Consider the following 15,667-nt stretch of genomic DNA (forward strand, 5'->3'; position numbering starts at 1 on the left):
GTGTCCCTCTCAGGGTTTTAACTTGTCTTTCCTCACACCTAGGTAAAGTACTTTGTGGTGCAGAACCCGTCCTCTTGGCCGGTCTCCTTGCAGCTCCTGCCTCTCTCCTTGTACCCTAAACCCAAAGCCCTGGTACACCTGCTCCACAGATGGTATGAAGACTTTTTTTTTTTCTGAGAGGCAGTTTGGGAAGTACTGGGAAGACTTAGAAATACTTAATGTCCTGCAGTGTTTCAACCAGGCCCTGTGTGTGGATGTGGACACAGTATTAACCCGTTAGCTCATGGACCTTGGGCATCCTGCCCCTTGTGCGTGTGATTTGATGGAACTGCCTGGCTCTGTGTGTTATGTGGCATCTTCATTGTTACTGTGTGAAGTCCACTAACCAACAGAACATCCTTTTCTTTAGTGAGGGAACCTATATCATCATTTTTTCTTCACATATACTCCTAACATTTAGACTCGCAATCATGGTGATTTCTGGGCAGCATAAATAAGTTTAGTGTTTTAGTCCAGTTGGCCCTCCATATCTGCAGGGGAATTGGTCGCAGGACCCCCTCGGATACTAAAATCCCAAGGATGTTCAAGTCCTTTAAAACCATTGATGGAAAAATTGGCCCTCCTTATTTGAGGGTTCTCCATCTGTGGTTGGTCGAACCTACAGGTTTGGGACCTGCAGATGCAGAGGGTTTAATGTATATTCTTGTCTAGCACTAAACAGGAAGAGATGATAATTAGTTCATGTCTGTTATATCTTATTTTCACACAATCACAGTTTTACTCAGAATGTTTCCAGCTTCTCGTTTAGTAAGATCCACCCTTATCCCAGGGTTTCTCAGCTTTCGCAGTATTGATATTTTGCACCAGATGGTTCTACCATTCTGTTTGGTGGGGGTGGGAGGGGCCATCTTGTGTGTCAAAGGATGTTTAGCATCATTTCTGGCTTCTACCCACTAGTTGCCAGTAGGACCTCCCCAGCTGTGACAGCCAAAAATGTTTCCAGACGTTGCCCAATGTTTCCTGTGGGATAAAATTGCCTTTGGTTGAGAGTCACTTTTTTTTCCAAAAAATTTGCTTTATATTTAGAGCTTCTGTCACCATCTGCCTCCTTATATCCTGTGATGCCAAAGTCATTCATTTAGCAATATTTATTGATCACTGACAATATGGCAGACATGGTTGTGGGAATGTGGGATGGACCTGGGACACAGTGGTGACAGGACGGGATGAATTTTGTGTGTATGTGTGTGCACAAACATGTACTCACCTATGTATAAATGTATATGTGTGCACACACTTATTAAACCTTTCTTTATTGGCAGATGTGAGTGCTATTGTAAACATTTGCTTTTTTCCTTATAGGTTTGGCACTGATATGCAGATGATTAATTTCACAACTGGTGAATTCCAGCTCACTGAAGCTTGCCCTTACCTGGTAGGATGTTATCCTAACACAGAAAAAAGAATGCCGACAAACTAGACACATGAGCATATGGGCCTCACTAATTTAAGTTTAAAATGTCTTTTATGTACTATATATGGCTCTTTTGTTTTTATTCTCTAGGTATTAACAATACATAGCAGATTTTTCCAGTTAACTAATGCAATAGGAGCTGGGTTTATGTTAGCTCTAAATCATTTTAATTTGATGATTTAGAATCATGTGAGTAAAGAAATAACAGTTGAACAGAGCTTTGTAGAAAACCATGAAACTTGAGACCCCAGAATTTATAATTCTCTTAAGATTCCTTGGCCCTCAAATTCTTTTTTAAGGCAAGGAAAGGTAAAAACAAATACATTTAAAAAAATCTTTTCTTACTAAACTGTGTTCCTGTTTTTAGCAAGTCACCCAATTTCTGTGATGTTTACTCTATCTATAAAAAAGGACTACTCTAAAATTCTTAAGCCTGTGGGCAATCATGAGGTCTTGCCCAAATACTTAGGAGTAGGAGTAAACATTTCATGTGGTGAAGATGCTGTTTGCCTGGGGACTTGGCAGCCTTACTTCTCAGTTTCCACTCAGTCATTCCATGGCTATTTGTGTATAGCTGAGTGTTGGCCTTGCAGGTATACTGTGTTTCAGATCAATTCAAAAGTGGAACATCTGTTGACAGAAAATACATACATATACATATAAACTCACATATGCAGATAACTCTATTTTTACTATACATACACATTTAAGCGCCTTGAGTATTTTCTTCTTTATCTTTATCCCTCCAAAAATATACTGTTGGCTCTAGATTAATTTCAATAACAGAAGGAGGAAGACCACAGGTAACCCATTGCCACAGACTCTCCTTTCTTTTCTTAAGTGTTGAGGCAGCATTGGTGCGGGCAGGGCTGAAGCCTTGCACCCAGGTGTGGTCTTATTCTTGTTAGTGAGCCTGCCCCTCTCTCTCTGTCTCAGTTTCTCTACCAGGAGGTCTTCAAGGCTATTCAAGATAATTAGTCCAAAATACTAAGTGATATCTTGCCTCACTGGTATTCAGTCATGACATCTTGAAATTCCAAAAATAATGCCCATTTATTTTAAATTTAAATATTCTATTTAGATGTGAATAAATGATAGAACTCATTTGGAGAAAGTTTTTATCTATGATGGAATATTTTTCCCAAGAAATATTATACATTTTGGGATAAGGGAAATTATTGCTATTGTTAATTTATGACATTGACAAAAAGAACAGTTAATATCAGTGCCTTGAAAACACTGAGTTAAAATTTAACTCAAAATTGTTATTAGAATTCATCGTCATGTAAAGAAAGGCTTCCTGCATTTTGATTTTGCTGATTTGCTTTTAGAAATATAGTTCCTTTGGTTAAGAGCACTGGAATTTTTTATATACCCTAAAAATGTCAGTGCCTGGCATATAAGAACCATTTAATAATAGAGGTGCTGTTTTTACTATAAGTTTAACACCAAAAGTCAGCAGCTTTTAAAGTCAGTATTTATATTACATGCATAAAACAGGGTTTCTTCCTTCATGGAGTTTATAATTCTAATAAAAATAAATCAAATTATAAATACTATTACTGTTTCTTTTTTTCAGATGGCATGAGTAACACTAGCAATAATTGAAAGATAAAAGTTAAAAACAAAGAGAAATAATCTTCTTCAGATTATATAATAGCTCTAAGAAATTATGCATTGTTTTTAGTGAAATGGAGCTAGAAAAAGCAGTGGAAAGAGGGAAAGTCCACTTAACAAAAAGATAAAAAAATTAAACCTTGGATACTAAATTTAGAGCACAAGTTTTATGCAAAAACCAAACAAAACCAAACAAAAAACACCAAAAGACGTCTTGGAGGACATAGAGGAAGATGTGAGTAAATAAAGATCTTTCTTCTGACTGGAGATACTAAATATAATAAAGATGACTTCTATATAAACTTAAATTCAATATAAAGAATTTATATAAAGAGATCTTTGGGTTGTCCAATGGTGGGTGAGTGGTCTTGTCAGATTGCTTTAGCATTCAAGCAGAGGCTGTTGGGTCTGTTTTCTGATTGATGATTTACATTCAGAGCATCTTTGTCTAGAAAGCTAGCCCCAACTTCCATCCAAACCAGGAAGCAAATCCCCTCTCCAGCATCTGTGTCAGGCTGTCCTGGAGCCTCTGCCTATGTTTCTTAGCTATGGCTCAGAAGCTGTTTATTGGAGTGAACTCTCAGGATAAGCAAGTTCAAACAGGTTGATTAGGATGATCAAATCTGGACATTAAAAGAAAAGCAATCATGTTTAAACTCTAGGATGCACTTAATGACAATGGAAGCTTGCTTTCTAGGAGTATGACATTGTTTAATTTGTTAATAATTTGCAGGGTACGCATTCTGAGGAATCCAGGTTTGGCATCCTCCACTTACATCTGCAGCCTTTGGAAATGAAAAGGGTTGGCGTAGTTTTCACACCCACTGACTATGGAAAAGTTACCTCACTCATACTAATCCGGTAGGTGTGTTCCTGTTGTAGAATCTGTTTCTTTCTCGCTGACTCATCTGTGTAAATCTCTTTAGCTGATAGTTGACATTTACTTCTCAATCAGACCTTCAGGATGAAGACTGTGTTGCAGGGTAGGAAGAAGTGGAAGCTGAGAAGGAGGTCGCTGGAGGCTTGATATGTAATTCCCAGGGCCTCAGTCTCCTCTATTCTCCAACAGGGAGTGTGCGTGCATGTCTCCAGGAGAGGTAGTGCTTTCCACACAGCTTCTCATCCAGCTGTCTCAAACGGCAGAACACACTCATGCAAATCTGTCCTTAGCATAGAAAGATCATTAAAGGACTGCTGTAGATATTTTCAGTCTTTAGTATTTGAACAAACTTGTATCATTTTCTTCTCTTTTTTGCTCCTGGAATTCTCGGTAGCCCAAAGGACAATAGAAAAGGTGTTTCATTCAGCCCATTGGCTCTTTTTATTCCTTTTCTTCCTTTGAAATGAGTTACTGCTAACTGATTTAAGTATGCTAAATGTGTTTCATATTTAAATTGTTTTCATCTTTAGGTAGTCTTGAAAGGCTTTTAAAAATTTACAGTAAATACAGATGTATCTTGAAGCTCTATGCATTAGTGAGAAGTATAACACAAATTTAATTTTTAATAAATGACATTTGAGTTATTTTTTAAAAACTTGTAGTATCAGATCACCTGGCAAAAAATTTATTATTCAGGATTTTCTTTAATATGTAAGTTTGGGCTGGGCCGGTGGCTCAAGCCTGTAATCCCAGCACTTTGGGAGGCCGAGGTGGGTGGATCACGAGGTCAGGAGATCGAGACCATCCTGGCTAACACGGTGAAACCCAGTCTCTACTAAAAATACAAGAAAATTAGCTGGGCGTGGTGGCGGGCGCCTGTAGTCCCAGCTACTCGGGAGGCTGAGGCAAGAGAATGGCATGAACCCAGGGGGCGGAGCTTTCAGTGAGCTGATATCGCGCCACTGCGCTCCAGCCTGGGGCACAGAGCAAGACTCCGTCTCAAAAAAAATAAATAAATAAAAATAAATAAATAAATAAAATGTAAGTTTGTTCTTCTGCAAATGAATGATACTAAAAAAAATTAAAGTTCTTAAGAGTTTATTCATTAAGCATTTTAACTAAAAATACTTAATGCCCTGTTGACTTAGTGTTTCTTTTTTCTGTTTTTTTCTTTTTAAAAAATTTTTTTTTGACTTAGTGTTTCATTTAAACCGACTTTTTGTTGAAGAACTAAGGTCCTAGGAAGTCCAGAGACAAACTTTATTTCACCCCAGGTTGAACTATCTCAGACTTGAAAAGAAAGTCTAAATTTTTCATAGAAGTTAATTTATTTCTGGTAGTTTCTGCCCTGTAAACAACATCAGTCATCTATTACTCCATCACTTAAAGGTATTTAAATGGTTAATAAAGTCTCTTTAATCCTTTAAAGATGTAAAGCTGTTTCAGTGTATTCTATATAATTATAAAAGTAAAATGAATTCTCTTGCTGCTTCTATAGTATTTACATTATGAGGAGTGGCTTTCGCTCCAATATACATCATTTAAAAATGGTTTCCAGGCCAGGTGTAGTGGCTTATGCCTGTAATCCCAGTACTTTGGGAGGCCGAGGCGGACAGATCACCTGAGCCCAGGGGTTCGAGACCAGCTTGGGCAATGTGGTGAAACCTTGTCTCTACAAAAATACAAAGTATTAGCTGGGCATGGTGATGCTCACGTGTGGGCCCAGCTACTTCGGAGGCTGAGGTAGGAGGATTGCCTGAGTCTGGGAGGTTGAGGCTGCAGTAAGCAGTGGTCATGCCACTGCACTCTAGCCTGGGTGGCAGAGCAATATCCTATCTCCTAAGTAAATAAATAAAAATTAAAAAAAAAAAAATCGTTTCCACCTTTTTGTCCTGGAATTTCAATTAATGAAAAGACACATGCTAGTCTGAATTACTATTTGATAAAAACCTGACTAGATATATGTTATTTATGGGGTGATATTTTAAATCTTCACTTCAAAAGAAACAGTAGAATTTTATGTCTAGTATCATCCCTAAGGCAGAATTTCTTATGATTACTATGAAAACACCTTAATTCACCCTGTAAATAAGTTTTGTCATTTTTGTCTAAATTTATTAGTGTTTGTGTTCCCCAGTTTATTTCTTCAGTTTTTTTTCTAGAATGTCTGATCACTACCCTGGTTTCTAGTTATCAGAAAAACATATGAGGCTACATGTGTGGGCTGTAGTTGGAAGGGGGTCATGATTGTTTGCATGTTCTTGCTGCAGTCAGCTCACTTTGGTACTTGGCAGTGGCAGCTTCGCTGGCCTGTGGCTGCACTCTTATTCTGTGAGATGGAAGAAGATTCCACACTATTTAAATGGATTTTCTTTTTTAAAACTTCAAAAAAGTTTGAAAATATTCTTGCTAACTGAGAATATTTAAATTCAAGTACATTGTACCTTGTGACTCCATGTAATGCCTTTTGATTTGTATTTCCTTTCACTGCAGGAATAACTTGACTGTTATTGACATGATTGGCGTGGAAGGATTTGGAGCGAGAGAGTTATTAAAAGTGGGTGGAAGACTTCCTGGTGCAGGAGGCTCCCTCCGATTTAAGGTGCCCGAGTCCACACTGATGGACTGCCGTAGACGTGAGTTCATATGCGTGGCACTCTTGACAGGGAAGGTTGGCATTAAAACTGAGAGTGAAAGGATTCTATACATTCTAAATTTTAAATTCTAAAATTTAAAATTGTTAAATTCTAAATTCTAAAATTTAAAATTGTTAAACCCTAATTTCTAAAAATTTATAGTAAATTCATTGTATTGATGCAGATAATGAAATCAGGCAAACATTTGAGCATATATAGGCTGGTACCCCTGGATTAGAGTGGTATCTTTAGATATTTAACTCAACTTAGATAATAGACATAAGCTAGGTGGTGGTGCAGGCCTTTATTAGTCTGTTCTCATATTGCTGTAAAGAAATTTCTGAGACTGGGTAATTTATAAACAAAAGAGGTTTAATTGGCTCATGGCTATGCAGGCTGTACAGGAAGCATGATGCTGGCATCTGCTCAGCTTCTGCGGAAGCCTCAGGAAACTTAACAGTTATGACAGATGATGAAAGGAAAGCAGGCACATCTTAGATAGCTAGAGCAGGAGCACAAGAGGGGAGGAGGTGTCACACACTTTTAAACAACCAGATCTCACGATAACTCACTATCATAGTGACAGCATTGTGGGAGTGGGGGGTGGTGCTAAACCATGAGAGACCACCCCCATGATCCATTGACCTCCCATCAGGTCCCACCTCTAACATTGGGGATTACAATTGAACATGAGATTTTGGTGAGGACGCAGATCCAAACCATATCAGCACCTATAGTCCCAGCTACTCAAGAGGCTAAGGTGGGAGAATCACTTGAGTTCAGGAGTTTTAGGCCAACCCGAGCAACATAGCAAGACCCCCTCTCTAAAACAAACAAACCAAAAAGATACAGAGGGAAAAAAGATTGTGTAATTACTGAATTATCGGAGTAGTGTTAAACATTTAAAATAAATACACAAAGCAGTTCATTTGGCTGTCAGTTACCTAATCACAGAAAATCACTGAAATGATGACTGGAGAAAACATTAAAAGTGTGCTAACCAATAGCACTTTTTATGATGATGAAAATATTCTGTATCTGTCATCCAAGACAGTAGCCACTAGTCACATGTGGTTAAGAAGTCTTTAAAAATGGCTGGGCACGGTGGCTCACGCCTGTAATCCCAGCACTTTGGGAGGCTGAAGTGGGCAGATCACCTGAGATCAGGAGTTCGAGACCAGCCTGGCCAACATGGTGAAACACCATCTCTACTGAAAACAAAAATTAGCCAGGCGTGGTGTCGCATGCCTGTAATCCCAGCTACTCAGGAGACTGAGGCAGGAGAATCGCTTGAACCCAGGAGGCGGAGGTTGCAGTGAGCCGAGATCGCGCCAGTGCACTCCAGCCTGGGTGACAAGAGTGAAGACTTTGTCTCAAAAAAGAAAAAAAGAAGTCTTTAAAAATAACTAGTTGCTGGGTGTGGTGGCTGACACCTGTAATCCCAGTACTTGGGAGTCCAAGTTGGAAAGATTTCTTGAGCTCAGGAATTTGAGACCAGCCTGGGCGACAAAGCAAGACCTCATCTCTACTAACAATAAGAGAAAATTAGCGAGGCATGGTGGCAGATGCCTGTAGTCCCAGTTAGTCAGGAGGCAGAGGTGGGAGAATTGATTGAGCCCAGGAGATCTGGGCTGCAGTGAACTACGATCATGCCGCTGCACTCCGGCCTGGGTGACAGCGTGAGACCCTGTCTCAGAAAAAAACAAAATAAAAAATAAAAATAACTGGCGTGACTGAAGTTAATTTAAAATGTATTTTAATTAAGTTTAAATAGCTGCATATGTCTAATGGTTACCATATCAGACAGTACAGATTTAGAAATACATTAACATGTTGCACTAGAAAATTTTAAAATTATGCATGTACTTAAATGAAATACCTTTAAACTACTTATATTAGTTTCAGCAACTTCCTAAGGAACTGAAACAGAAATAAATGATGAATGTAAAATGCTTTCGGTAAATTCTTATTTTCCTATTACTATTTTTAATTTTATAAAAACACAGAAAGCATTTTAGTGTAACTGTGTTTTCTACAGAGAAACCTGGTTGGTGAAACCATTAGATTATTTGTAGGACTATTTGAATGGCTGAGTAGATTTTTGTTTGTTTTAGAAAACTATGCTAAATGGGCACTGAGTTTGAAAAGATTTGTTAGAGGCCAGGCACGGTGGCTCACGCCTATAATCCCAGCACTTTGAGAGGCCAAGGCAGGTGGATCACGAGGTCAGGAGATTGAGACCATCCTGGCTAACATGGTGAAACCCTGTCTTTACTAAAAATACAAAAAAATTAGCCGGGCATGGTGGTGGACGCCTGTAGTCCCGGCTACTCGGGAGGCTGAGGCAGGAGAATGGTGTGAACCCGGGAGGTGGAGCTTGCAGTGAGCCGAGATCGGGCCACTCACTCCAGCCTGGGCGACAGAGCGAGACTCCGTTCCAAAAAAAAAAAAAAAACGCACTGTAGAACCAGACCTTTCACCGTAGCTCGTGCCCAGCACTTTAGGTTTCTCATGTTGGAGGATTGATTGAGCCCAGGAGTTCAAGGCCAGCCTGGGCAATGTAGTGAGACCTCATTTCTACAAAAAAATTAAACAATCTCCTGGCTGTGGTGGAGTGTATCTGTAGTCCTAGCTACTTGGGAGGCTAAGGTCAGAGGACTGCTGGAGTCCAGGAGTTCAAGGCTGCAGTGAGCTATGATCATACAACTGCATTCCAGCCTGGGCAACAGAGTGAGACCCTGTCTCTAAAACAAAAAAAACTGGAACCAGATAGAAATATTAGTACTTATGTGGGATAGATTGTTATGAATTCACGAGGATATTTAAAAATTGTCATAACCTTTCTTTTTTCAAACTCAGTATAAAATGTGTTCTCGTTTATTTGCAAGGATTTGCTTCTTTATAATAGCATAGCACATGTTTGAACTGTGTTTCTAGCAGCTGTGATGGATTATACAGAAGCACTTATACATCCCCTTAACTGGTGCCTGGTTCTATGTGAGTGAAAGTTATAGGGCATGGGGTATATGGTGGCTTGTAGTAAATCAAACTATTTAACTTTTGAGAAGAACAAACATTTTACCTTAACCTTTAACAAGTAAAGGACCAAAGAAGAGATTTTGGTTACTTTTTGTATCTTGGTAGAACATTTCACGTAAGAAAAATCTTGCCTACTCAAGTATCTCTGTTGTATCCTAGAACAGAATCTATAATTGTTCTAGAAATTAGATAGAAATCATACTTTGAGCTTATGTTGGATTTTTTTTCACATTTTAGTGATATAGATCATGGTTTGGTTTATTTAATAAATACTGACCCAATAAATTATTTTCAATAAATTTTATAGTTCACATATACTAAATATATCTTTTTTTGGTTCCCATTAGAACTGAAAGACAGCAAGCAAATTTTATCTATTACAAAGAACTTTAAAGTTGAGAATATTGGACCGCTTCCTATAACTGTTTCGTCTCTGAAAATTAATGGGTATAACTGCCAAGGTTATGGATTCGAGGTGCTGGATTGTCATCAGTTTTCCCTGGACCCAAACACATCCCGCGATATCAGCATTGTGTAAGCATTGGGCTTTAACTTGATTTCAGTTTTGTGGTGCATTTAACAGTGTGAGGAGGAAAACTTTTTCCGTTGTTAAGACATCTTATGCTGTTTTTATGTAAATACTTCTTTTGTAGAAGAAAGACGTGTTGTCTTTATTTTGCTTTGTGGCTAAAATTAAAACAAAAGTTCATAAGGATGATTCTTTTATTTTCAGGTTCACTCCAGACTTTACCTCTTCCTGGGTAATTCGGGACCTAACTCTTGTAACCGCAGCGGACCTAGAATTTCGCTTCACTCTCAATGTGACTCTCCCTCATCACCTGTTGCCCTTGTGTGCAGATGTGGTTCCAGGACCCAGCTGGGAGGAGTCATTTTGGAGACTCACGGTCTTCTTTGTCAGGTAAACCATTACCATCTCCCTTGTTCTCCTCTCACGGAGTAGAGAAGTCATCCAGGCAAGTTGCGTGAAAACGTGAACTGCCCCAGTGTAGTCAAAGTATATGAATTGAGTGGAATTGTTACTGCCTTGAGAACTGTGACATACATGAAAGATTCACTGGCACACTTTAAGGTTATAATAAACTAATCGTAAGAGAGTCATAGGACCTAGAAGTATCATAGACAGTTGTGCTTCATTATATGGTATATTCATAGGCAGTCATGGTGGATGATATGAATGTTAATTACTTGTGTTAGCTCATGCAGTGATGATTTGAGATTAGAAGACTGGAATGACCCTTTTTGAATGATTTCATAAAAATGGAATTGTAACGTCAAATTTATAAATATGCACAAGTTTGGAGACTTGTGTGTGTTTTTTTAATCTTTAAGGAACATCAGAAATTATGTTATAAATCTTAGGGAATTTTAATACTGCATCTTCAGATGTTTCTCGTAAATCGTTCCCCACTCTTCCGTAATGAAACTAGTCATTTGAATGCCAGTCAGAACCATGCGATACTGAACCTCATTGCTTTCTTCCTCAGTTTGTCCCTGTTGGGTGTGATTTTAATAGCCTTCCAACAAGCACAGTACATTCTCATGGAATTCATGAAAACAAGACAGAGGCAAAATGCTAGCTCCTCTTCACAGCAAAACAATGGTCCCATGGATGTAATCAGCTCCCATTCTTACAAGTAAGAATTCTTATAGTGTGGTTGGGAGTGGGAGCAGTTTCTCTTTTGTTATTACTTGTTTCTGATTTAATTTTAAGTAACCGTAAATTTTGACTCCACATTTATTTTCATAAAATTTCCTTTAAGTCACTATGTGAACAGCTGCCCCATTATTATTATGAGGTAGTCTCCACGCAAGGACTTAGTTGATGGGTATTCTCATTGGCAGACAACTCTTGGAGCTTTAGAAGAAGGGAAGGTAGAACTTACGCTCCGTACTGATTGCTACCCTTTTCTCATGGATGTGGAAGTGGAGAAGTAGAGTTTGATTTGCTTTGCCTTTATGCTAAATGTTTTTCTTCTTAAATTCAGAAGCAATTGCAAGAACTTTCTCGATACATATGGCCCCTCTGATAAAGGCAGGGGAAAGAACTGCCTTCCAGTGAACACTCCCCAAAGCAGGATCCAGAATGCTACAAAGAGAAGCCCAGCCACCTACGGTCATTCTCAGAAGAAGCACAAATGCTCAGTATATTACAGTAAACACAAAACCAGCACAGCTGCAGCCAGCAGCACCAGCACAACTACTGAGGAAAAACAGACTTCGCCCCTGGGCAGCTCACTGCCTGCTGCTAAAGAGGACATTTGCATGGGTGAGAACTGGATCAACCTCAAATATGCAAGTGGCATAAATGTCAACCTGCAGAAGAATTTAACCCTTCCCAAAAACTTACTGAATAAAGAAGAAAACACACTGAAAAACACAATTGTTTTCAATAATCCTTCTTCAGAATGTAATATGAAGGAGGGAATACAGACATGTATGTTTCCTAAGGAAACTGACATTAAAACTTCAGAGAACACAGCCGAGTTCAAGGAACAGGAGCTCTGTCCACTGAAGGCCTCCAAGAAACTACCTGAAAACCATTTACCAAGAAACTCACCTCAGTACCACCAGCCAGACTTGCCAGAAATTTCCAGGAAAAATAATGGTAATCTTTTCATCCCCTTTGATAATTCTCTCCTGTTTGTCCCGAGTCTGTTTTTAATGGAATTTGTTCTCACCTGTGACCGTTAGTTTTGATTGTGGATGCTGAGTTTTTTAGTTTTAGCAAAGGTTTAAATGTTGAAAAAAGACATATAAAAAGTTCAGGATGAGACATCAGGTTTTTAAGAGGTTTAAATTTTAGTATATAGGTTTAGAAGACTATGAATATTGTATTTTCTTATTGGGATGACATGGACACTTTTTTCTAAATTAATTAATTAATTAATTAATGTATTGAGATGGAGTCTTGCTCTGTCACCCAGGCTAGAGTGCAGTGGTGTGATCTTGGCTCACTGTAACCTCCGCTTCCTGGGTTCAAGTGATTCTCTTGCTTTAGTCTCTCAGGTAGCTGGGATTACAGGTGTGTGTCACCACACCTGGCTGATTTTTGTATTTTTAGTAGAGATGAAGTCTCACCATATTGGCCAGCCTGGGCTCAAACTCTGACCTCAAGTGATCCACCCACCTCGGCCTCCCAAAGTGCTGGGATTACAGGCATGAGCCACTGAACCTGGCCTTAATTATTATTTTTTAACTCAGATTTTCTTTTTTTTGTTTTGTTTTTTTTTTTTGAGACAGAGTCTCGCTCTGTCGCCCAGGCTGGAGTGCAGTGGCGCAATCTCGGCTCACTGCAAGCTCCGCCTCCCGGGTTCACACCATTCTCCTGCCTCAGCCTCCCATGTAGCTGGGACTACAGGCGCCCGCCACCGCGCCCGGCTAATTTTTTGTATTTTTAGTAGAAACGGGGTTTCACCGTGGTCTCGATCTCCTGACCTTGTGATCCGCCCGCCTCGGCCTCCCAAAGTGCTGGGATTACAGGCGTGAACCACCGCGCCCGGCTTAACTCAGATTTTCAGACTATTTGTAAAAATTAATCAGCCCATGAAATGTTTCTGACTGAACAAAACTTCAGCTATTTTATTTAATAGCTGCCTGGCCCTGGTTCTTCTTTAATTGTATTCCTTAGTTAAAAGAAGACAGATGTTCTCATGTAGCAAAAACAGTTAAGGAAAATACATGCCAAAGTAGACTAGGAGGACGACCTCCATAGAGAATTGTCATTATCCTTTAATAGATCCCTTTGGCCTGTTGTGCTTATTTATAAGTTTAGAAGGGTCTGTGCTTATTTTCTTTTTTTGTCCATCCTGACCATTTTAATATACACATTTCTGTACCTGTTAGAGTCAGATTTGTTTTGTTTTGTTTGAAATAAGGTCTGGCTCTATCACCCAGACTGGAGTGCAGTGGCGCAATCTTGACTCACTGCAACCTCCACCTGCAGGCTGAAGCCGTCTTCCCATCCCAGCCTCCCGAGTAGCTGGGACTATGGGCACATGCCATCCTGCCCAACTCATTTTTGTATTTTTTTGTAGAGATGGGGTTTCACCATGTTGGCCAGGCTGAGCTCAAGCAATCTGCCTGCCTTGGCTTCCTAAAATGCTGGGATTACAAGCGTGAGCCACCACTCCTGGCCTGTAGTCAGATTTTTGACACTTTTTAATCTAGGAAAACTCAGTTGCCTTTTGTGTTATTTGAAGCATCTAAATATAACTTCATCTTTTTCACTTCTTGATATTGGAGAAGAGGCACAGAAATTTTATGGATTGACTGCTTCTGATGAGCTTTATGCATTCGGTGAAAATCCTAAACTGAATTTTAAATGTTCTATAAAAGGACATTTCTAATTTAAAAGAAAGTTGGAGTCCTCTGAGGGGAATGTGGTCTAGGCAGCTGCACACATGCATTCTTGGTGCACTTAGTACAACCCGTTCGTACCGTTTCACCTGGCAGTGGTGTGCACGCCTGAAGTGGACTTATGTCTGCAGGGTGGACACTGTGCCCTGTGTCTCCTCCACCTGGCATGTGAGTATGCCCCCTGGTAATGCAGTTAGCCAGATCTTCACATGAAACCATGGCATACCTTGTCTGTGGATGTATTACGATGGGGTGATTGGGTGTCTTATTCTGTTTGTCTCTCAGACACTCTCTGGGGTGTAGAATACAAAACATTTGTGAAAGGCTGAATTATGGGGTGAGACCTGTTGGACATTTCTCCCGTTATGTTAGTCTTTTAGGCTTGAGCGCAGTCAGGATGACTTGGCACACACTTGAAATTAGAGTTGTTTGAGGGAATCCTCCCCCCAGAAGTGCTTCTTCTGTGATCCCTTGTGCCCACAAGAGATATGCGCCTGCAAGATACAATGCCTGTGGCAGTGTGGTAGATGGATGGGAGGGACCTTCTATATCTTAATACTTTAAAGCAGTTGAAATATAAAGGCATGGATGAGAAATATGGTATCAGAGTAGGTCAGAGGATTTGAATTCTTCTTCAGGATCCTCCTGTCCAGTACTTGATGTTCAATGCCGATAGCTGAGGCAAGATTAGCAGGTAATAAGACTTTAATAAGCATGAGTAAATTTAATATGGGAGTCTGGAAACATAGGATTTGCCTGTATCGTTGTAGATGGTAAACCTGCCCAGAATCTTTCCTTCCTGTACGGATGACTGGTGTGCTTATAATGTTTTAAATGGCAACAAATCTTTCACTGCCAGAATTTAAAAATACTGTTTGGCTGGGTCAGCAGCATGTTGAGTGGTACCAGAGTGATTGTTGATCAGATCAAATAAGAACTGAGGAAAGAACTTTTGCTTTCCAACATGTTCAGACCAGCAAATTCAGAGGTGCTAATTCACAGTCCTCTACTTGTCTACAGAAGTAATATGTTAGCAGGAGATTCCTCCCAGGGAAGTTCGTTCATTGACAGGCATTTTGTTCTGACTGTTTTATGTTCACAGCACTGTCCTAGGAAAATACCAGAGATGTTAAAAAGTGAATAAATTGCCTGCTATCCATGTACAATTTAAAATTGTTCAGGAATTTAAAATATTAAAAATAAGAAAGGACTGAGAAATCTAGGGAAAGATAATTATAGTCTGAAGGGAGGGTTTGGAGTTTTACTAATATTAAGGGTTTGGGGCTCTGTTGAATTTCAGAGGAAAGCATTGCAATTGGCAAATGGTAAACAGGTGTATAATTGACAGGTAAGTCACAAGTGCAAAGAATGCTTGAGAATGAGAAAACCATATATATAAGAACCTTCAAATTTTTACTTCCAGCTTTGAGCATTAGTTCTTTGCTAGTTTTGAAAAGTATTTTACTTTGTGAAATGTGTGTTGTTTGCATTGTAAGATCTTTTCTAGAATCTGAAGAAAACAGCTTGGTCTTTGAGCTGGGCTCAACCTGCCTGATAGCTGAGAGTCCTAAGTGCCAGTCACGTTGTCTCTTGTGTGACTGGCAGGATTCCAGCAGAATGGGAACTCACTCAGTGTGTTTGCCA

At 39.5% G+C, this 15,667-nt stretch overlaps 1 protein-coding gene across 8 annotated transcripts in view; it reads left to right on the top strand.

Annotated features, from left to right (window-relative positions):
• TMEM131L (transmembrane 131 like) overlaps nt 1-15,667 on the top strand; it is a 178,062-nt gene that overhangs the window by 133,291 nt on the left and 29,104 nt on the right. For all 8 annotated transcript variants that reach the window (XR_012435177.1, XR_012435178.1, XM_074040649.1 and 5 more), the window contains 8 exons: nt 43-152; nt 1,363-1,435; nt 3,825-3,952; nt 6,465-6,607; nt 9,994-10,180; nt 10,380-10,565; nt 11,152-11,301; nt 11,653-12,272. Coding sequence is in view for 6 of the 8 variants with exons in the window: in XM_074040649.1 (XP_073896750.1) it covers nt 43-152; nt 1,363-1,435; nt 3,825-3,952; nt 6,465-6,607; nt 9,994-10,180; nt 10,380-10,565; nt 11,152-11,301; nt 11,653-12,272 (1,597 nt within the window). In the remaining 2 variants the exon portion in view is untranslated. The remainder of the gene's footprint in view (nt 1-42; nt 153-1,362; nt 1,436-3,824; nt 3,953-6,464; nt 6,608-9,993; nt 10,181-10,379; nt 10,566-11,151; nt 11,302-11,652; nt 12,273-15,667) is intronic.

Source organism: Macaca fascicularis, chromosome 5, assembly GCF_037993035.2.
Source record: "Macaca fascicularis isolate 582-1 chromosome 5, T2T-MFA8v1.1".
In the NCBI taxonomy this organism is placed as follows: Eukaryota; Metazoa; Chordata; class Mammalia; order Primates; family Cercopithecidae; genus Macaca; species Macaca fascicularis.